This window comes from Camelus ferus, chromosome 34 (genome assembly GCF_009834535.1).
Source record: "Camelus ferus isolate YT-003-E chromosome 34, BCGSAC_Cfer_1.0, whole genome shotgun sequence".
Lineage (NCBI taxonomy): Eukaryota > Metazoa > Chordata > Mammalia > Artiodactyla > Camelidae > Camelus > Camelus ferus.
Genome location: NC_045729.1, coordinates 4,627,294 through 4,651,163, shown reverse-complemented (window position 1 = coordinate 4,651,163; position 23,870 = coordinate 4,627,294). Strand labels below are relative to the sequence as shown.

The window sequence follows — 23,870 nt, the reverse complement described above, 5'->3', positions numbered from 1 at the left end:
TAAAAAGGACACAGATGAACTTACTTAAAAAAAGAGACACTCACCGACACAGAAAACAAACTTATGCTTACCAGGGGAAAGGGGGATGGGGACGGATACATTAGGCACTCAGGATTTGCAGATACTAATTACTACATATAAAATAGATACACAACAAGGTTCTACTGGATAGCAGAGGGAACCATATTCAATACCTTTTTAATGGCCTATAATGAAAAAGAATATGAAAAGGAATATATGTACATATGTATAAGTGAATCACTATGCTGTATACCAGAAATTAACACAAGATTGTAATTCGACTATACTTCAATTAAAAAAACAGATCTTCACAATGAGGGTTCACTGTTGGGGCCAACAGCATGAGAAATAACCCAATTTAGCTATAAATTTTTAAAATTACAATTGGAAATAAAATTTGTAGTATTCACTGTTAAAAAAATAATAACAAGATACTTAGCCAAGCTGCTCCTGAGTTCTTCCTGCCCACACGAGCAGGTGAATTCTGAGCAGCTCCCCGCCACACTCTCAGAGGCCTGTCCTTTTGGGGAAGTTCAGGGTTATTATTATGTTGGAGCGAAATATCAGCAAATTTAACCATAGACCCAAAGTATGTTTTCCAGTTGGATATTCCAGTTATTAAGCTGGCATTTTGATCTCAGTCTGAATGACTCCTAATTCTCTCAACAGTTCCAAATCCTGGGAGGGGGGTGCTGTTTAAGAGGCCTCCTCAAAACCTAACACTCACAGGTGGTTTGAAATAGAGCCACACAGGTGCTGAATTTTCATGTGGGGCTGCAGAGCTAAACATAAAATCCGACACACTTTGATGATCTAGGAACACTGCATCTCTCCTAGGGAAACAGCACCCATGCAATCATCCTCGCCCAGAGTCCACTTATTATATAACAACACCCATCCTTATGGAAACTTGAAGTGGGAAGCAGATTGGAATAACATTTTCTCATGGCTCACCGAAATCTATTTAGTGTATCTAGTATATTTGGTAAAAATAAATCAATTACAGCAACTACCCTTAAGAGCCAGAAAAAGACAGATGTCTGGGAAGCAAGCAAGTTCACCTCCGTTACGCGGGTCCCTTGGAGGACCATAAATATTCACTGGACTTTCCCAACGCACCTCACTGTACGCTGCCCACTGGACTATCTGAGGCAAACGTGAAGCACAGACAAGCGTACCACACTTGCTATTATGTGTGTTAGACATTTCAATAAATGTACCGAAAATAACAGCACTGAACAATAAAATCAGGAAAAAAAATCAATTTCCACATTAAAGTCTGTAACCTACTTCTAACCGCTTATTTACCACACCACGGTCGTGTGTCAAACTGGAGTAAATATTCAACTTAGAGAAACAGAGTAGTGCATAGGCATAAAGAGTTGTTTTTAAAAACGCCCCTGGGGTTTTTTTTTTTAAGTCCTCTTAACTTTGTGATACATCCATAAAACCGCTCTGATGATTGCTATACAGCTCAGACTGGCTCTCCACTTCCAGGATAATGTATCTCAGTCCAGTTTTTAATGGCTGACATCTTCTCATATACACCTTTGATTTTCCACTATCTTGGTCTATGCCTCATGTTTATTGCATTTACATACATGTACAAATGTGTGTCTGAATGATCCGAGAGAATTCCCTTTTCTTGTGCAGTTAGTGAAGTAACCAATCACTCAGAATCCCATGGGCGCGATCATACCAGAGTCAAAACAAAAATGCTGAGTAATCCTCATTTCCCGATGCAGCCACTTGCATGAGGACAGAAGGAATTATTCTGTGAACGTATCTTGAAGTGTCTGTTTCTGATACTGTTTACCTTACGTTTGCTGGTATGAGAGACTTGGTTTAAAATAGGCAAGAAGTAAACAAACTTTATACCTAAGGAAATAAAGTAATGCTGCTTTAAAATAGCAGGGAAACGTTCTACAGACTGGGAGACTTGCAAAAGTAATACTATGACCTGAGTCATTTTCTTTCTTAAAATAATGAGAACTTACAGTTCATCCCACCTACAAGCACAAAGAATGAGGCACTGAGGCTAAGCTAAAAGTGGTGCTCCTGGACGCGTTACGGTTTTAAAAATTCACTTTATCTTTATGTGCATATTAGAAATAACCATTTTAAAAACTGGCCACTTATCCAAAATAAAAAAATTGTGCCTGTGTGGTTTACAAATACTTGTAAATAGTAGGGAGGCCTTCCTCTAGAAAAGGTACATTTTTTCAATGAAAGATTTTAAGTGTCTATATTTTACGAGAAGACCAGAATGATAAATTGCTAAAGTGATATTCCAGAATAATTCTTTAATTTAATTTGAAGCAAACAGAGAAACTCCAAAGATCATATCTGAAACTTCCAATTCTTTGTAATTGTGCATAAAACACTGTCAGAAGTGCCCAAGAAGAACACTGGACTCTGCTTTTGAGAGTCAGGCCAAGGCTGAAGAATATCACAAACATTAAATTCCATCAAGTTTTCAAATTTTCCCATTTTGTGTTTTCAGAGCTAGTAAGATCTATGTAACGTTCCAATTTTATGCTCAGAACATCTAGCCATGTACTTCCTGGTGTCACTGGAATTTTTTATGCCAATCAACAGTTTTCTTTTCCTTTCAACATTAGGATACAAAACAAAAGGAAAGCAAAATCCTTTTGCTATGTTTCTTTGTTGGTTGAGACTGATTTAAAGAATAATGTTTAGAAATAACTTCCTAAATCTCTGTTTGCAGATGCCAGCAATCTGCTCAGGGCATTCGGCCACCCTCAACAAAATGAGCAAAAGAGAAGCCTCCACAAGAAACATTTGCACGCATCTTATCTGGGAGCAGATTGTAGGACCCAGGTGGTACCCCAGGCTGAATCACATCACCCCAAATTCATGATTGAAGCCCTAACTCCCACTACCTTAGAACAGAACCATGTTTGGAGGTACGGGCTTGAAAGAGGTAGCTGAATTAGAGCAAGGTCACTGGGACGGGTCTTACCCCAGTATGATTGGTATCCCTGTACAAAGAGGAAGCTGCGAGACAGACCAGTGTCCAGAGGGAAGACCACGGGAAGGCAGAGGGGGAGATGGCCTCCCACAGGCAAGGAGAGAGGCCTGGGACAGAAACAAACAACCCTGCCGACACCTGCATCTCAGACACCTCCAGGACTGTAAAAACACACGTTTCTGTTGTTCACCAGTCTGTGGTACTCGTTACCGCACCGTGAGAAAACTAATGTGGGGGGTTTCATTTCATTCCTTAGTGTCTCACCACAGAGCGTGAGCCGACTCATGGCAGGTTCTCATGCGGTGTGGTTATCTGACTGAAACGGTACAAATGAGGCTTCTCTCCAAAGAACCCTCTCGCTGGGGCCTAACCCCTGACCCAGAGGAACAACTGCTCAAGTGTCCAGCCCCCAACCGCGCGGACTCACTGGCCGCCACGTCAGAGGCCTCCCTGAGGTGGGACCTTCACCTGCTCCTCAGCTTCTGGAAATCCTGGAAATCCAATCCTGGAAAAGTCCCCAAGTTTTGTGAGATTCTCTTTTCTCCCTAAAACAGAGGCACAGCAGAGATATTCAGTATGCTCTTTCCAGAGAGCGTGCCTGGCAAGAACCAGCAGCACGGTGTGCAGACATGTGACTCTCATTCTATCTCGGAAAACGCCAGACGCAGAGAAGAGCTGACACCTGCCAACAGACCTCCGAGGTCACTGTGCTTGGTCTCGACTGCGAGATACGCTCCCCGCCCTGACGCACCCCTGCAAGACAGCCAAGCATACAAATCTCTTCTAACTCGAATTTTTACATGATTGTAGACAAAGCTGAAGAAATAACAATTTCATCACACATCAGTGGTACCATATTTTCCCATTTATTACCTCCGCTTCAATAATAGAGTATTCTGACTTTTAAAAAAAGAAAGCCTCTTATGAAAACCTGAGAATCCAGCATCCCTCTTCAAGATCTTGTCATGAGATCCTGCAAGCTATTTTTTAAAAAATACAATAAATTCAATACGTTGAACAGGTGGGTTTACTAAGGCAGAAAAGACCCTATGGCATTGTGAGCAAATAGTTTCCTTCAAAATTAGTCTCTTGCTGTGTCTGGCATATTGGCTTAACACACAGGTAACTCTTTGCCAACAGGCCTTAAGATCAGGGATCTGTAGGAAGCACTTTTCATTCTTTTTTTAACATATTTTTACTGAAGTATAGTCAGTTTACAATGCTGTGTCAGTTTCTGGTGTACAGCACCATGCTTCAGTCATACATAAATATACATATATTCATTTTCATATTCTTTTTCATCATGAGCTACTGCAAGATATTGAATATATTTCCCTGTGCTATACAGTGCACTTTTCATTCTTAAGATTAAAAAATGTTTTACTAATTGAAGAATAACTGAAGCAATTTAAAATGGGCTGAATTACTGATCCCTAGAGTCAACAATAAAATGAATCAGGAACTACCATGCGTAATAAAGATGAGCCTAAAAGGCTGCGTGGAGATCCAACACTGCTCTCCACACGCTACGTAGAGCATGGCAAAGTCCCACGAGTGCAGGAGATCTGTATCAACAATCATCAGATATTAACACCCTATGGTGGAAGGCGTGCTCACCGTATCTTCCACCGCAGACCTGTCAATTATCTTCTCACGCAAAGGTGTGATGAGGAATTAAACACCAAACACCGCCTGTGAACATGTTGAACAGGCTATTTGTCGTCCAGTTCAAAGTCACCATCCAGTTCTCAGACTCGTAGTTTCAGACACAGAAGGGGTAGTTATCAACCTTGGGGACTCAGTCACACGCCTGTGGAATTTGAGCTTAAATGTCTTCCTGAGGTACTTTCAAGGACCCCGGAGTGAAAGACTACTTTTTGCAAAATGACTGCAGAGGCGTTAGTCCAATGGCAATAAATTTAAGGAAAGGACAAGGAGGGAGAGCTCAGATGTTCAGAAGACAAGTAACTGAATTTGAAATTTTAGCCCTTGATTCTTCTAACAGGAATTTTTCACAAGAAGAACCTTATTTGTTACATTGCGACTCAATTATTCCAACATGGTGCACAGAAACAAGGAAGGAATCCAAAAAGAACAACTTCTACGTCAGTCAAGATTTCAAAGATTAATATTTATGAAAACAAATGGCAAACAACAGTCCACGATCCAAGAACAAAGAATGCTATAGCAGATGTCTTGTAGAAAGGCTACAGACTTCGAGAAGCAGCACGCTCTCGTCCATATGTTTTCTCAGCTTGGAGAAAAGAGACCCACAGCCTTTTTCCATTGGGGGAACACAGCCCCGGGGTACAGAGCGAAGGAGAGGCTTTCCCATAAGGGAACTCTGAGCCAAGGATGCTGGTTCCATTTGGAAAGAGGCGGAATCTACAGTTAGGTGGAACATGAAGAGAAAATCAGCCAAATAGCTTAAATAATCTGAGTAACTCACTCTGTCAAGAAGCAGAAACTGCAGAAGAAACTGGAGTGGTCACTGGCTGTTTTTTGGGCCTTTCCAGCATCCTTCCCTCCACCTTCTGGCCACAGTCCTCTGATCGTCTCCTGAGGAACCTCCTCCCCTCTTCCATGCTGTTCAGTGAGTGCTGCTTGCTAGGGGCTAGGGGCCTGCCTTCAACAGCTGCTCAGCAGTTGGGCTTTGACTCTGAAATCTTGGGTTGATAAGCAGAGGAAGGGAGCCAGGCGAGATTTCATAGTCACAGCTGGGGAGTTAGCAGGGTCCGTGGTCCTGCTCAGGTCAAAGGACAGTCATAATGGGTGTAGTTAAACAGGCAGGTTGAATGGGAAAGAAGAGAGGGCAGCCAGCAGGATGCCTGAATTCGCTATTACTGGGGATGAACGCGTAGGGGAGATCAGCACAGATGCACGGGTCAAGGGCACGAGAGGCTGGAGGGTTGGATGCACAGCCCATGTGGACTAAAGTCACCCTGACGATGGCAGGTCTCGGGATGGAGACACAGAACACGAGCCAGGTTCCAAAGTCTTGAACAGGTGAGCGGAGTGACTGGAATGCTGGCAGAGCCCAGACGGATCGAGTCAGAAGGCCTTATCCTCAAAGGAGCTACGATTTCAAAAGAGGGCAGAGGAATGAGTCTAGAAGTAACAAGGAGAAGCAGCAAGGACACAAAGCCTCTTCACGCGGTGGGTGCAAGAGAAGAGAGGCTCTAACCCACAGAGCCGCTGAGAAACAGGGGTGGCCTCGGGGAGAGTGAGCCTTCATTTAAAGCAAGAAGGTGGAGGGGACACTCGGGGCGATAAGGACATAGGAGAGTTTGCTGAGAGGGACAGAGGGGGAGAGGAGGAGCCTGGGAGACTGAGGAGGAGGGAAATAGCAGGGTCCAGGCAAGGAGACAGGCGGTGCCATCGGCACGACAGTGGGACCAGGGCGGGAGGAAGCCTCAGTGTTCACACTTTGTGCCCAGAAGGGTAAGAGTGTGTGGAGTTGATACCAAAGGTCTCTTTCAAGAGAGCAAGCAATTGACTAAGGAGAACAGTATGGAGGTTCCTTAAAAAAACTAAAAATAGAGTGGACGTACGATCCAGCTATCTCACTCCTGGGCATATACCCAGAGAAACCTCTAATTCAAAACAAACATGCTCCCCAGTGTTCATAGCAGCACTATTTACAATAGCCAAGGCATGGAAACAACCTAACTGTCCATCTATAGATGACTGGATAAAGAAGTTGTGGTGTATATGTGTGTGTGTGTGTATACATATATTTTTCTAACAGGAATTTTATACATACACACACACACACACACACACACACACACACACACACACACTGGAATATTACTCAACTATAAAAAAGAATGATTTTGCAGCAACAAAAAATGTATTTGCAGCAACATGGATTGACCTAGAGATTACCATACTAAGTGAAGTCAGTCAGACAGAGAAAGACAAATATCCTATGATACCATTTATATGTGGAATCTTTAAAAAATGATACATGAATTTATTTACAAAACAGAAACAGACTCATGGACATAGAAAACAAACTCATGGTTACCAAAGGGAAAAGGAGGAGAGGGATAAGTCAGGAGATTGAGATGAACATATATACACGACCATACGGAAAATAGATAACTAACAAGGGCCTACTGTACAACAGAGAACTATATTCAATATCTTGTAATAAACTATAATGGAAAAGAATCTGAAAAAGGATAGATTTATATATACATATATATAAATGAATCACTTTGCTATACCCCTGAAACTAACACAACATTGTAAATCAACTATACTTCAATAAAAATGAATATATGTATGTATATGCATGGCTGGGACATTGTGCTGTACACCAGAATTTGACACACTGTAACTGACTGTACTTCAAAAAAACAAAACTATACTTTGTATGTCTCTGATACGTACTGTGGCTTTTTGAGAGAAAGAGAAATCAACTCAATACCTGAAATGGAAATTTGTAAGTATATGTCTCTGAATTAGAATCACCGATATCATTCTATCTGGTATTAATTATAAGCATCCAATTTAATTTTAACTGTCCACGTGCCCTCATTTAGATCACTTTGTGCCACCAACTCATTAAACCAAACTGCTAAGGCGTGTTCATTAACACAGCACGTCTGTTTTCCCTGTTCCACGGCTATAGAACTACTATCGTCTGTAATTTGAGTTTTAATTAAAAACTCAGCCAAAGGCTAGAAACAATTGAGAAAAGATAAACCTGACATCGCACCGAGCAATCTGAAAATATTCAAAATGTTGTGTGCCGTTCTGTTGTGAGTAACTGAGATTTACCCCAAAACGCCTGAGGTTCTCAAGCACCAGATGGAATGTGCAGGAGCTGAGCCTACCCGGAAGAAATCAACAAATGGTAGATGTTTCGAATCATTCGGCACAAGAAGAAATATCTTAAGGTGGTGTGTGTGACTTGAAACAAGAAAACAGTTTCCCTCTGGTAGCCACGAGTGACATTCCTATGGCTTTGTTGGTTGATGCTAGACTAGAATGGAAGGCAGACTCATGTGGTGATCGCAAACTTGGGCTCTGGAGCCAGAAGGCCTGAGTTTTCAAGTTGGCTCCACCATTCTTTTGCTGTGTGACCTTGGACAAGTTCCGTAACCTTTCTGTGCTGCGGTTTCCTCAACGTGTTGTTATGAGAGTTACACGAGTTAACACTTAGAGCGTTCATAGCACCACTTGGTGTTTACTACACAATCAACCCATGAAAGTTGCAGCTGCTACTATTGTTTGGAGCAGGTATCTGAAAATGAGCAAGAATACATCTTTGCTTTTAATTTTAATTTTTTTAGGTTTCTTGAGATAGCAAAAGAAGTGAAAATCTTAAAAAGGTGGTTTCAAAAGGTGAAATCCAATTTAAATGACCATTTATTTTCTCCAGCATTATTCAATTCCTTACCATCGGGAGAAGCAGCACCTACAGAGCAGAATCAGAACACCTTGATTCACACCCCTGCTCTGCCACTTAAGAATCTCATGATTGTTACCAGGTCATTTTACCCCTGGGCCTCAGTCTTCTTACCTATACAATGGAGACTGAAAAATATTTCCCTATCTCAGAGAGCTATTGTGAGGCTCCAAGTGCCCAATGATACGCTGTCATTTTGCAAATAGCTTCTCTACAGATGCATCCATAGTTAAATAAGAGCAACAACAAAAATGTGGTTTTAGGGCCTCATAGACTGGGTTGGATATCTCCTGTGTAAGGACCTGTTCAAACAGCAGTCCAGAGATGAATGCATCAGACAGAAAAAGTGAAATGTCTCCGGCCCAATCTACTTCGCGGCTTTTACATCCCTCTTCCTCGCGACGTCAGTAGCAGGGCAGTTCCGAACACCAATTCTGTCCTGCGGCAGGAGGGCCTGGTGCTGCCTGAGGTCAACAGTCTGAGTGCTCGGCGGCTTGTCACGCTAGCGCATCTGACAAACTCAGCGACCGCTTCGGATGACTGGCGCCTCCCTCCAGCGCCCCAGCTGCTCTCAGGTTCTCCCAGTTTTACACTGGGCTCTTCCCACTTCTTTTGCAGCCTGAGTTCCTTGCTTGGTCTTCCCAAATCCCTTCTCAGAGAGGGCGGCCCTTCCTGAGACCGAAGTCCAGAGGCCGAGCCGTCCACCCATCTGCTTGCCTGCAGACCCGTCCATCCTTCTTTGCCACAGCCTCGCTGAGCTGAGCTCCCGCGTGACTGTGTCTGGGGATCCCCCACTTCTTCCCCTTTGGCTTTCCAAGCCAGGCAGCCAGCACAGATGGCACAGCCCACCAGACAAAGTATGGGCTGCAACCTTAGTCCTCGATGCTGTGTGTAGCTCTCCCTGTTGCTGACCCAACCCTGCACGTAAAGCATCAAGAAAACTGCCATTTCCTGGGTTACATGATGGATGCAACGTAGGACCTGAAGTCATATTTCTAGAATCCACTTCTTGGATATGATTAGTGAAGGTCAATGCATTGTACTAGCAGACGGTCGATCACATTTATTTCCACTGAATATAAATAAGTCAGTCCTCAAACATTTACCGAGCAATGATGGTGTGCAGGACATGCCCACGGGGAGTGCTACAGTGAATAAGATCACCCGTCTCTGTCCTCGATGGCACGACACTTGTGGCGTGTGCAGTGGGACTGGAGAGAAGTACACAACCAGACCCTCACAGAAGCTCAGCACTGAAACGCCTTCTGGGCATTTCTTCATCACCTGCATCAGACCTATCCTCGAGGCGTTTCTAATTTATTTAAAATAACAACACACACCAAAGAAATCCTTCAGAAGGCATGATAATAAAAGGCTTACATGAGTAAGACAGAGATGATTTTTAAGTGCTGAAATGATTACAAACCAGAATAGTACGGAGTTAAAGGAAATTAATCATGGAATGAATGCATCCTGGAAAATGGTCCAGATTAGATTTGGTGGAAATAACCAACATGATAATTTGGTAATACATTAATTTTAATGTTTTCTTCTTTTCTTCATATTCTTTTTACTTTTTATGTCATCCATGTCTTTTAACCAATACCATTTTTCACCTACAATTATTAGCTACCAAATGTCTTAGAGAGGCAAGGAATGGTTAATTCTGACGAATTGGTAATATTTTCAACATGACCTTTTTTAGTCACTGATCTCTACAGAATCAAAATATATCTCAAAAATCATGGAGGCAATGATGTTATTATGTCAGATTTTTAAATGGAAGGCTAAAGGCGAGGCAAGACTAAGAACTTTATAATTTTTGTAATAATGAGGTTACAATGATTTTAATAAACCCGATAAACTTATCATTTTTACAGCCTAACAAGTGACCAAGTCAGACCAGCAACTGAAGAGTAAATTTCCAAAAGCAATTCTTGCCCATGTGCCCACCTTAATGATCAAAGTCTCACTCCCTAGACAGAAAATTTCAAAGTGGAGGAGTATACTAATTATGTTTCTAAAATAGATCACTTACTGCAAGGAGACCTCAACATATTTTCATATTTCCAACCATCTAGTTACCTAGTTAAAACACAATACACACACATACACACACACACACACACACACATTCACAACACAGGGGTGATTAAGATAGTATCGCACGTTTGCAACATCACTTACTGATCCAGTTTAAAACAACATTGGAACATAGAGGGAAAACTGCACTCACCTCTAAAATGTATTTATTCAGAAATTCTACAAAATGCAGCTGATGCTAAAACTGAAAGTTATTTTCCCTTAGCAAACCAGTCATTATCAAATTCTTAAGCTACAGTGAACTCTGTGTAGCAATTCTACTTAAATGTGTTTATTTGCCTCCTAAAAAGTGAAATGAGTATATGCATGGAAGGTGAATGATTCTGCACACTCTCCCAGTAAGAGGAACTTGATTCAATTTACAGATTCGCAACAATGTGATTACTTCTGGGACTGACAAGTGTGCGTATCTGACGTAGGAGTTAAGTTCCTTGGTGTAATTCTGACATTCTTTTTGCAGCTCTTCAAAGTCAGAAATAAAAGATTACTTACAATGAGGTTTTTTTTTTTCCCTGCTGAGGGGGGAAAAAAGGAATTCTTCTTAACTCCACTGACAGTAAATATATCTTAAAAATAACTCAAGGCATCATTTCTTAAAGATCTTTGTTCCATATCACTCCTGATAGCAACTTTGAAATCAAGAAGCCTCTGTCTTCCATCATTGTTCAACGTGTAAATATCACCTACCCTACCTGGGCGCTTGTAAAGATCACAGCTCTCAGTCAGATGCTACGCTGTTTGTTGAATGCCACATTCCCACAAGGGGCTATCTACCATGCCATCTTAAAAAGCACTATTTAGGATTTTTACGTATAATATTCAGACTACTAACAACACAGACCATGATCACAGGGTGGGGTCTGGGAAGCTCTGGTATTGATCTGTAGGTCTGTAAAACTAAATCTTAAAATTCCCCACAGCTCTTGCATCAATCATATTGTTTCCAAAATAACTCGGTTTAAAATCTTCAAACCTTTTCTTAGCAGCTCACTGAATAAATGACCTATGCTTTCCAGTACACAGGCACACAAACTTTATCAAGAAATAATTTAAAGACCTTTCCATTTTATTTAGCTGAATATCTGAGAAAATCGAAGAGTTGTGATTGTAAGTCGTGTAATCTGCTTGGCTCTAACATGCTCGTGAAGAGCTCAGGAGCCACAACGTCTGGGCTAGATACCAGCTCTCTTCACCTACTAACGAGTGTGACCTTCAACGTATACCTTTAGTGTCCTCATCAGTAAGAGGGAGACAGCAATACTACCTACGACATAGGATTAAATATTACATAAGAAAATACATTTAAAGGGTCAGGAACACTCTCTGAATTTAGAATTTTAGTAAGCTCCCAGTAAATCCTAGCTACCATTACTTTATTAAAACTGCACTAGAGCAGAGATAGTTTCTAGATCTCTAAGCAATAATATTCTGAGGACATAAGATACTTCAAAGCTGAACATCTTAAGAATATTGAACTTGACTAAACATCTTTGTTGTCTTACAGATTGTATGTATGGCAGGTGTAACTTACAAGTAGACAGGAATACACTCACAGGGGAAGCAATGACTGGCATTCTAAGCAAGTCAACTTCTTTGACCACAGTGTAAAGAAAGTGACTTTAAATCACCAGTTCCACAGGCGATCAGGGGCATTTTTAGTAATCACTACCTTTTCCAATTCCACAGTAGAGAAGCTACAAATTTTATATATTTAGGATCAGCTCTTACAGACATCTTTACTAGTCATGTTTCTCCCTTTTTATGAGAGAAAATTATTTGTAATGCTCTATAAATCTTAATGAAAATGTATGCTACAGAGGATAAGATGAAGAAAGTTGACCCCCTCAAAATCCTTAAAGCCAAACCGATCCTCTGCACACAGTCTTTCCTATCCCCTGCTCCCTCCCCACCAGCCCACTCTACCCCATCCACAGAGCCCTTTCTAGCTCCATTACCACCTCAGGTGAATCTCTGCTCAGATCTGGACCTACAATAGTCTTCAAATATGCAAAACCAAGATGTGATGTTATAATGAAACTGCCCTGTTCAACTGCACACACATCCTATCAGGTACTTCTGTTTTGTGGGAGAGAGGTCACGGAAATAAGAGTAGAACGAAATGGCATTGAGGGTGGAGAACATTAGAAATCACACTGCCCTGAAGCCATTTTAAAACATCCCTTCTCTTTCCCTCCATGAATTTTCCAATGTATGTATCTTTTTAAAGTGCAAATAAACACGGCTGCATTTTTTACCTAAAAAAGAAGGCTTTCAAATATGACCCAACCCAAAGGAGCCCTGAGCTTTCAAGGTAGAGTTATATCCTTTGTAATTTTTTGCTTTTCTACCAAAATCACCTAAACAAATAAAACATTATAAAATTTTTATAAAACTCGGCTAATTTTTCCCTTTAAGGACTTTCGAAGTATAATTCTCCTGTTTTAACCTTTGATAAAAATAAGTGCTATAACTTATGCTATAATAAATGATACGTACAGGATCACTCGATTCCACACACAGGCATGCATAATAGAAAATTAAATTTCCATTTACATATGTTATCCCATTTGGAATCTTCAAGAAATTGCCACCCACATCTTATCTCTCAGCCTTTTAGCAGCACAAACTAAGGAACATGAAGAAAGGAAGAATATTAAATAAATTTAATTTAAGATTTGTAATCAAAGGTATTATAAATTATAAATGTTTTAAAAGTAATTGAGTAAATACCAGAAGAAACATAGTTCCATGATGATTTTCCTTAATATATCATACAGAGAAGGCTAACAAAGTCGGAAAACCAGGACCGCAAAGTTGGAAATTGCTGTAGGAACATCAGTTTCAAGCATGAAGCAAAGCAGATGTATGTTTCATGGCTCTACTTTTAAACTTTCACCAGCTACACACACAGACACACACAGACACACACAGACACACACACACACACACACACCCCTTCAAGTATTGGAGACCAAAGAAACAAAATGAAAATGGAGATTTTCTTCTAAGGTAACGTTTTAAATTTAAATAACTGAAAAAATAGTATTCATAGCTGAAAGATAGTATTAGGGGAGCTAGTGTGAAAAACCCTGGTTTTCTGTTTTCTGTTTTGATTTAGTTCTGAGAGATCTCTTGGGACGGCCTCAACACAGACAGAAGTCCAGTTAATTAGGCATTAGACAACCAGGCTTTAGGTAACCTGTGTGACTTAATGTAATTCAGTTCTCTGAGTCTCTCCACATTACTGACCTGAAGATAACACTGCCTGCTCTATATACTTCGTAGAACTGTTGAAAGGTAGCAAAATGTTTCTAAATACTTTGCAAACAGCAAAGTGCTGTAAGTTCAAAGCATTTTTTGTTGTCACATTCATTCACATTTAAGCTGCCCTACATAGTCATTTTAATCAGCCGCAGGTAAGCTCTCCATCTGCATTCAAATGCCATTTCTCACTGCCACTAAAAGGATCATTGTGATAAAATGGATAATGGCCTGCACCAAAGATGTCTATGCCAGTAACCGGTAATCACCTGAACCTGGGAATATGTTTCCTTATGTGGTAAAAGGACCTTCCAGATATGATTAAGGATCTTGTGATGAGGAGATTGTACTGGATTACCCAGGTTGGTTCCAATGTAAACACAAGTGTCCTTATAAGAGGGAGGCGGGAGGGTCAGAGTAAGAGAAGGTGATGACAATGGAGTGTGTGTGTGTGTGTGTGTGTGTGTGTGTGTGTGTGTGACAGAGAGAGAGAGAGATGTTATATTCTGTCATATTCTGTCTGCCTATGACTGAAATTTGGATACCAAAACATGCTAGACAAAATTTACTAACCTTTCTTAACAGTGACATACAAACATTTGTAAAGTTGGCTGTGATCTGATGAGTATGGTTAGGCAGAACGGAAGGATCACAATTTAAACCCTGGTTCTGGCACTTGCTGTGTGACCTCGGGCAAATCACATAACCTCTCTGGGTCTCAGTGACATCATCAATAAAACAAGGAGCTTGGACTAAACACCCAGATGCAGCCTGAAGCGTCTTAAAAGAGGGGCACAAAGTATTTTGGTAATTCTGTTGAGAAAGTAGTCACCACTGGCTAACACGACTGAGAAGAACTACTCATTGGCAACTTCCCGTCCACACCACTAGTGTACTGAGGCCTGTTTGGATTTGAGCAATCCCCGACTCCAGATGTAGTAAGGCTAAGTGCAGGAAAAGCCTGGGGGACATTTTCCAAGCACATCAAGTAACACAAATTTTTGGAAGCTAATGGATGAGGCTGGGTGGGGAGGAAAAAGCACAGCGGGTGGCCTCCAACACCGAGGCAGCGCAGAGCCCCGGGAGGTTCCTGAAAGGCTCTCCTGATCTATGCAGACAGGAGTCCATCAGCAGGTGAAGTACACCTGCGGTGGCCCTCAGCAAGCTGCGCCTTTGTCTCCTTATCCCCAGGGCCCAGGCACAAGAACTGGCATTTAATAGTTGCTCACAGTGTGTGTGAGGTGACTGAGCGGCTGAGCCCAACTAGCCTCCCCTCCTCCCCTTTCCCTGAGGGCCGTGCCCTGAAGGACACATGTTGGATGTGAACAATGCTCTTGGGGTTATGCGAACAGCAGCCCTGCCTCCCTTCAAGAAGGTCTCAGGAGTTTTCTAGACAAGAGAAAAGCCTGAACTAGAGAGAGCCGTGGGCATGGAAAGATGCCAGCGTGATTAATTTCAGGGCAGTTTGGGAGACACACTGAAATACTCTTGACCAGTCAGAGTAAAATCTTTCTTGACTTCTTTCCTATTTTCCTTTAGTGTAATTCAATAATAATCTATTACATAAAATTGGAAGGCTCATCACACATCTCCTGTTAAGCACAAGTTACTGTTATCATAAACCTCACTCTTCTGTCAAAATGTATATGATCCCATTTTTCTACTTTAAGGTCTAGTACTGCAGCCAAAATCAAACGGTCTACAGTTTAAGGAACCAAAGAAAGAAAACAAAAAGTCCCAAGGAACTCTACATACCATTGTCGTAAGCAAACTATATATTCAAACTTAAGAGAATTTTTCTTGAGTCCTATGTCACAGAAACATTTGCTAAAGCTACACTGACCACTTTTATTTTGATCACGTTTCTCAAATACAGTTTAAGTGATGAAGAGAATTAATGCAAAGTAGAAATCATTTTGATTACTGAAGCAAACATCGGATTCAAATGCAGTATTTCAAAGTTCTGCCCCTTCTATTAATATCCAAGATTCCATTGCAATTCTCTTCTACGTGACTATATTTGAAAAAACCTACCATTACGATCTTTCTGGAATTGAGATAGCATACACATAATGAATAAATAAAAATAAAATTCTCCCCATTTTAAATGTAGCAAGTGATTCGTATTTACAGAAATAGACCAAAAAATTATTAAGGAGCAAGGCACAAATTATGTCTGATACCTAACATAAAAGTAAAGGGTAAAGGTAGCTAGCTGAGAAAACCCTACACCAGGTTTATATTTTACATTTAAAGGTATCACCTTGGGTATTAAACATGCTGCCAGCTATCTCCTAATGAGCACCTCAGCTGTCATTTTTAATAACAGACTGACAATTATTATCTATAAGTTGATATCCCCTGAAAATCATTTGTGTAATACTTAATATACTTAAGAATAGAAGCTTATTATTCCATTTATTTTAAACAATATTATTTTATAATACTTGGCATAATAGTATAGAAAATGACATGAACATATATTTACAGTGAAAAATCAACATATTTCAAAATGCACAGGCCATTTCAATATGCAGAACTTCACACAAAATCTTAATAATGCATCTCAGTTGCTCATTGCCAGAAAAGATCATTGGGTCCACTGAAGCCATATGAGAAAAATAAATACTCAAGACAAAATATAATAAAACAAATAGACCAAATACTTCGGCCGTTCTAGTCTTAGTTACTTCTCAAAACAGACACAAAAGATGAATGGATATCATAAAACTCAAACGATCTAATTCGTCTAAGTACACACACCATTAATATGTACTTAGTAATCATACAATAGCCTAGTGTAATTCATTCATTATAATGTTCTAAAAATTCTATTTTACTTGCAAATACTAAGAAAAAATTTTAAATACCTCTTCCACAAAGCTGTCTCTCTTCTCCAGCATTTCTCGTAAAGTCTGAAGAATTTTAATGCACAATTTTTCTTCTTTCTCCATCAGCTTCTTTGTATGATTAATCAACCTTAAAACAAAAGATTAAACCTTAATAAGATAGTGACTTCTTTTCAAGCTATGTACTAACATCATATACTATGGGGGAAAAAAAATCACAATATTATTTGAGAATATAAAACAAACCAGATACATGTTTTCAAAGTGTTAAAATTATACTTCAGCTTATAAATTTGGAATCATAAAACCTTTGTTTTATACTCAGCATGCCTCAGTGCTTCTCCAATTTATTCAGGGAGCACACAACACTCTTTGAAAAACAGTGAAACACTGATTATCTTCAATCTTATCATGTGAACTAAAATGACTTTACTAGTAGAGAAGTACGAATATTTGCAGTGTGTTACATTTCATTACAGTATGTTATAGTACATTATTTTCTATGTACTATATCACATTCATTATATGGCAGCAGCATACAATGCTGGAACTTTAGCATTAATGGGCTGCTTCCCAATTTCTGATAATAATAATTGCTATTTTTCACTGTTAGAGCATGGTAGAAACAGGCAATTTTTGTGATCAGAAGCAAAAAAAAAAAAAGTAACAAGACAGTCTATCCATTTACTATTTTTACTATAATTCGGGCAAAAACTCTAATTAATTTTACAGTGGCGACCTCTGTACTAGTATTCTGTCAGGAGAAAAGTTTGAGGATCGCAGTTACAAAACATCCCCAAGAACTCAGAAACAACTGAGATGTTCATCATCGAAATTTGCAGCTTGGCACATACAGCTCATGCTGTTGAAAAGCTGGTTCTCAAAATGACCCTATGAGATACATCCTCCTAGAAAAACAAAACAATGGAGGATATAATGGAGTGATCTGATTTCAGTGACATAAAGGGAATCCTGTGGGACACAGCCTGGAGGAAAAGTGAGCTTTCCCTAGACAGTGGCTAGTCAGTGCTTGTCAGGTGTCAGGTGAAGTATGAGGACTTCCACGGATTCCCCCCCTCATCCTCACCACAAGCCGATGTAACGGGTTCTGTTATCAGGCCAACTTTGCTAATGAGAAAAGAGGCCCAAAGAGATAAAGTAACTTGACTCTGGATACACAATTATTAAGTGGTGAGATCTGGCAAGGAACCCAGGTCTATCTGACTTCAGAGCCAGAATTCTGAAGCACCGCTCGGTGGAGGCAGGACAATGCACCGATGCAGAGTCCTGACACACACACGAGGTTGTACACAGTCTCCTCTTAAGTGGTATGATAAGCGCTGTAACAGAGGCAGTGGCAAATGCTGAAAACTAGACAAAGAAATTACTACATTCTGTTGGGGGAGCCGCCTAGGGCTGATCAGAGAAGGTTTCAGCGACAAGGTAACATTTCACTATGAAGATTCCACCTGGCAGGGAAGAGCAGCATGAGGAGGCATCCTTGCAAAGGGAATGAACAAAGGGCAGAGGCAAGAAAGCCGACGGCATGTCCGGGAAATAAGTACTCCAACCACTAGCTGACATTTAAAGACGTGGAAGAGGAGCGTGTTGGAGATGTAGTCTGAAAAGAAGGAACCAGGTGTGAGTCTGGAATTTACTCCACAGAAAATAGGGGAGCACTGTTTTAAAGGACCTAAATGACCCTACCCACCTATGAGAAAGATACCTTAGACGGCAGTGAGAAAGATGACCTGGAAGAGTGAGGACAAGCCAAGAGAAGAACAGGGCATGTGACGGGGTAAGAATATGAGAAGCAATACAGAACTAAAGGCGGACAAGACTTCACAAACAATGATACGCAGAAACTGGGCGAAGAGGAGAAAGGGCAGATCACAGACGCCTGAAATTTATGAGCTGGGTCAGCAGATGGATGAGGGTACTTTTCAATGACACCTTTTTCTCCTGAAGAAGTAGCACACCATGAAGGAACAGTGATTTCCTTTTAGATATGTTGTATCTGGGCAGGGTGCTATATGTCCATGCGGTGGGGTCCAGTTGGCTTATTAACAGAATAACTGCTAACAGAATAATTTTTCTAAAGTTCTCTTCGCAAGGAAAAGACCTGCCTCTCTAAGACTTCTGCTATTTGGTTTGTCCGTTCACAAGACAGTCTTTATAGGAAAATCATTTGGTGGGCACTGTAAATTTCTTTAAATTTTTTTACCCTTCTTAGGCTGTCTCCATTTTCTTTAACTCTTCTTTAGATAAAATATTTAATTCACTAACCATTTGAAAATATCAATGAGAATGAATGACCCCTTGCTAGGGATTTATACAAGGTATTTATCTATCAAATAATGTTTGGTTGAGTCAGGTCAGGTGGCTTTGAAGTATTTTTTTCTATGATCTAAGTGAAAAATAAGTTTCACCAAACACCCCACCATACAGATACATGTATGTAAGTGTATCTGTAAAACTAAGGCAAAAGTTACCTTTACTATATGAGATGCACTCTGATATTTTATATTCTTTCCCAATTCTTTTTTTTTTTTTTAATTAATGGTTGCTCTTCTCCGTTAAGGCACATCCCAGTTTGGGAAACACTGAGATTCTTCACCATAAGGGAGGCGTAAGTGCTGATTTGAATAAACTGTAACCAGCTACCTTAAAATCCAACACCCACACTGACCTATTTCCTTCCCTCTTTACTCTATGTGACTAATGGGAAATCTGGTCCTTTCCTGGGGTTTAGCCCTTACATCCTCCCGCAGACTCATCTGAGACAAGTTGCAAGAATTAAATTCATGTGAGGAAGTCAGAAGCCCCACTTAAAGCCTTAAATCTAAGCTACATTCTCCAACCAAGCTCTACAAGAGAGCTTGGCACAGTAACACAAGGTCCCTTGCATAGTAATTAATGACACTGGATTCTAATTTTATTAGGCATCTTTGCAAATAAAACTCGTGGTTCTTCCCAGAATTGAGGAAGGAGTAAGTAAGGAGACATCCCGGAGCCTCTGGCCACACTACAGTCACACATACTCAACAGCACAAAAATCTCCTCTAGCCGCTAATGAGCGTGTGACGTCCTTTCCCTCCACCTGACTTCAGGAGCTATAATACATTCCCATTATCACATCGCTCAGCTTCTCTCCTTTGAATTTACCAAATGTTGCAACAGACTTGCTTTACCTTCAGCACAGGTCATTTCTTGATATTCTGAGTTACTTTACATCACCTTCTTAAAGACTTACATCTTTAAGATATAGACCAGCGCTGTCCAACAGAACTTTTTTTGAGGTAACTGAAATGTGTGTATCTGTGCTGTCTTACTTGTTGGCCACTAGCTACATATGGCAATTGAACACTTAAAATGTGGCAAATATGACTAAGGAACTAACTATTTTATTTTTATTGTAATTAATTTAATTTAAGTAGCCATGTGCAGTCAGTTGTTACTGTATTGACATTCTAATCCTTGACACTGGATCAGCAAATTTTTTTTCTAAAGGGCTAAATAGTAAACAGCTTAGGTGCTGCAGGCCATGCAGACTAGCCAACTGGTCGGTTCTGCTATAATAGTATGAAAGCAGCCACAGATGACAGTGTGTAAATGAATGTGTGTGGCTGTGTTTCAATAAAACTTTATTTGCAAAAATGATCAATGGCCTGTGGGCCAGAGTTTGCCAACCACTTGTCTACACTAAGTCTCTGGGATGTAGCTATAGCATCATATTAATATCCTAGAGTTTTAAAGTTCTCAGGTTTATAACCCACTTTGTAATCCACATTCTACATACTGATACACATTCATAGGAGGTGAAGTGTATTTTTCAAATACCTATTTACCTATTTATTTATTCATTTATATTTATGTATTTATTTTATTGAAGTACAGCTGATTTACAATGATTTGTTAGTTTCTGGAATACAGTAAAATGATTCAATTTTATATATATATGTATATATCTATATCTATCCTTTTTCATTTTTTGCATTATAGTTTATTACAAGATATTGAATACAGATATTGAGCATTCCCTGTGCTATACAGTAGGACCTTGTTATTTATCTATTTTATATACAGTAGTTTGTATCTGCTAATCCCAAACTCCTAATTTATCCCTCCCCTGACCCTTTTCCTCTTTGGTAACCGTAAGTTTGTTTTCTATGTCTGTGAGCCTATCTCTGTTTTGTAAGTAAGTTTCTTTGCATCATATTTTAGATCCCACATACAAGTGATATCATATGATATTTGTCTTCCTCTGTCTGACTTCACTTAGTATGATAATCTCTAGGTCCATCCATGTTGCTGCATATGGCATTATTTCATTCTTTTTATGGCTGAGTAATATTCCATTGTGTATATATACTGTATCTTTATCCAGTCATCTGTCAATGGACATTTAGGCTGCTTCCATGTCTTAGCTACTGTAAATAGGGCTGCTATGAACATTGGGGTGCATGTATCTCTTTGAATTAGATTTTTTTCTGGATATATGCCCAGGAGTGGGATTGCTGGGCCATAGGATAACTCTGTTTTTAGTTTTTTAAGGAATCTCCATACTGTTTCCCATGGTAGCTGCAACAATTTTCATTCCCACCTACAGTGTAGGTGGGTTCCCTTTTCTCCCAATCCTCCCCAGTATTTATTATTTGTAGACTTTTTAATGATGGCCATTCTGACCAGTGATATCTCATGGTAGTTTTGATTTACATTTCTCTAATAATTATTGTTACTGAGCATCTTTTCATGTGCGTATTAGCCATCTGTGTACAAAGACCCTATTTTTATACTAGGCAATACGTCTACTTACTTTTTGTCAACGGTTTCCACAATCATCAGTTTTACAGACACTCTGGACCTCTTCATTAAAAACTTCTTATTAGAAGACTGGTAAGTGTCCAGACAAACTCATTCTCCCCAGGCCCCTTAAGATACAGTGACTGAGAGCCCAGAATCCTTGATTCAGGCCATAATACAGAAACCACCTATTCTTCAACATGATCCCTGTAGATAGTTCTCCTCATTCTATACCTTGTTTTCTCTCCCCAGATCCCAGCTCTAACTGGTAAAAGAAAGGAACACTTCTGTGTCCCCCAGTCCTTCCATTTCTGCCTCAGTATGTCACAATCAGTAGAGGAGGTTTGGAGACCATTCCATCCATGTCCTCAACCACACAGGAACAGGCTGTGATGGAAAATCATCAAGGGGGTTTGGCCACCTCCTCCGACTCTCCATCCAGACACTCTCTCCAAGAAGACCAAGCAGCTCCGCCTGGCCACCTTGAGTCCGGCTGTGATGACCCGCACACATCACTCAGTGGCATGTCCTCAACATTAAGACATGTCTTTTCTTTCTGGGGCTAGTTACACTTTTTCTCACACCTGCCTCTGCTTCCTTGAGAAGCATTCATTTACCATGAATATGAAGATATTCTAGGGTAAACATGTCAGCTGCAGCAGACCTGACAGCACCACAAAGGTGCTGAGGGACACACGCAAAGGAAGGGCCGCAGGGGGGCATCGTCGAGGCAGCGTGGCGGAGTGCTGGGCAGAGACTTCGCAGCTCTTCCCCGAACATGCCCGAGCCTCAGCTTTCATCTCTACAATGAGGCTGGCCGCTCAATCTCTCAGAGCATTTGTGCAGATGAGATAACACAAGTAAACACATGTAGGACAAAAACACACACGTTAAGACTTCAATAAATGCGAGTTCCCTTTCCTTCCTCTGTATGTCAATGAAAATCTGTGATTTTAATCAGGAATCGTTTTAGAGGTCCCATCACACAGTTGCAGAAAGGAATCAGAACCAATCTATCCTTTCATGTGGTGTGCCCAATGGCGACACGTCATCTTATGTAAATTTTAGTAAAATACAGTAACTTGAACTTCACCAAAATGAAATTTCCATTGAATCAGACTGGTCATTTTGGAAGTATATTTTACTATGGGGATTTGATACCTTTCACATGATCTGTGGACTGTCATTACGCACCGGCAGAGTGAGAGGCGGAGATGTCAGAGGCCTGCTCAGTGCGGTGGAACCGGCAGAATCCCAGGCTCTACCCACTTACTTGGACATGAAAGCACCGCATCTTATTCTTGCGTCGCTCCCCTCAGGGAACAGCAGTTCTGGACTGTACAGCACGTCAACCAACACTGAGAATTCAGCCTGCATCATCGGGCTGAACTGCTGCTCCAAGGAGGCCACCACATCCTGAGGAGTAAAGCACAAGAGAGTCCATGTGAAGACCTAACTCAGATTTCATCCTCTGATGATACGACAAGCCTAAGTGCACTCATCAGGACTGAGACACGGGAATTTCAGAGAAGGCGTGCCCTACTTCCCACGGCACCAGATGTCCGTGCTTTAAGTACAGGCTGGCTTTCTGTATGACTACTGCCTGGGTCTCCTTTTTCATTTACACAGTAAGGGAGGGGTGGATAGCCATGTGATTCCTAAGGATATGCAGACAAGATGAAAAGTCTGTAAAGCCACTGTTACAAGCCCTGCATTGTCTAGGACTGTAATAGAGGCACTACCGGTATTCATCCAACTGGAATTGGGGTAGGCTCAGGGAACAGCTGAAAAAGATTTCATGTGTGTCATTGGTCATCTGGAACTAATCATTTTTTCAATGGGAAAATTCCTTGATACATTCTTTGGCGCACAATTAGTCCTGCACAAGGGTTCAATGATATTTAATTGTATTTCAAATTCCATTTTTTGATGGACACCATTGATCGCCGACCCAATAGCCTTTCTCATCTTCTTCCTTGCCAACAGAATCTCCACGCTAATTCTCAGTCAAGCAGCAACATTCTCAGGGTTAGAGTCAAGACTGGTTACTTGAAGCCAGGCAGGGTCATTCCACGTTCCCTGCCAGTGATTGATTAGGTATGACTACGTGACACAGTCCTGGCCAATAAGACATCAGGTGAAGTCTGCTGAGCATATGAGGGTGTATGTTGGGGGAAAAAGGGGCCATCCTTTAGCAACTACCTGTGGCTCTCACGACAGCTTGAGAATGTGGAAATTCAAAACACAAGGCAGCTCTCATATGACCTTTGGAGACCAGTCTTAAGCTGAAAGTCAACAGACCAATGGTGTTAGGGCCCTTGACCTACCAAGCACTGAATTAAACACCTCATGAAGAGCCCCAAGTCTGGAATCGTTGCTATGTGAAAGGATTTTTTTTTTAATTGCTTAAGCCACTTTTAGT

The 23,870-nt window shown here is 40.7% G+C and overlaps 1 protein-coding gene across 1 annotated transcript in view; it reads right to left on the bottom strand.

The window, feature by feature from the left end:
• ITPR2 (inositol 1,4,5-trisphosphate receptor type 2) overlaps window positions 1–23,870 on the bottom strand; it is a 417,643-nt gene that overhangs the window by 176,011 nt on the left and 217,762 nt on the right. The window contains exons 36-37 of the mRNA XM_032472913.1: window positions 22,722–22,864; window positions 16,667–16,775 (exon numbers count right to left, since the gene is read on the bottom strand). Coding sequence (XP_032328804.1) covers window positions 16,667–16,775; window positions 22,722–22,864 — 252 coding nt within the window. The remainder of the gene's footprint in view (window positions 1–16,666; window positions 16,776–22,721; window positions 22,865–23,870) is intronic.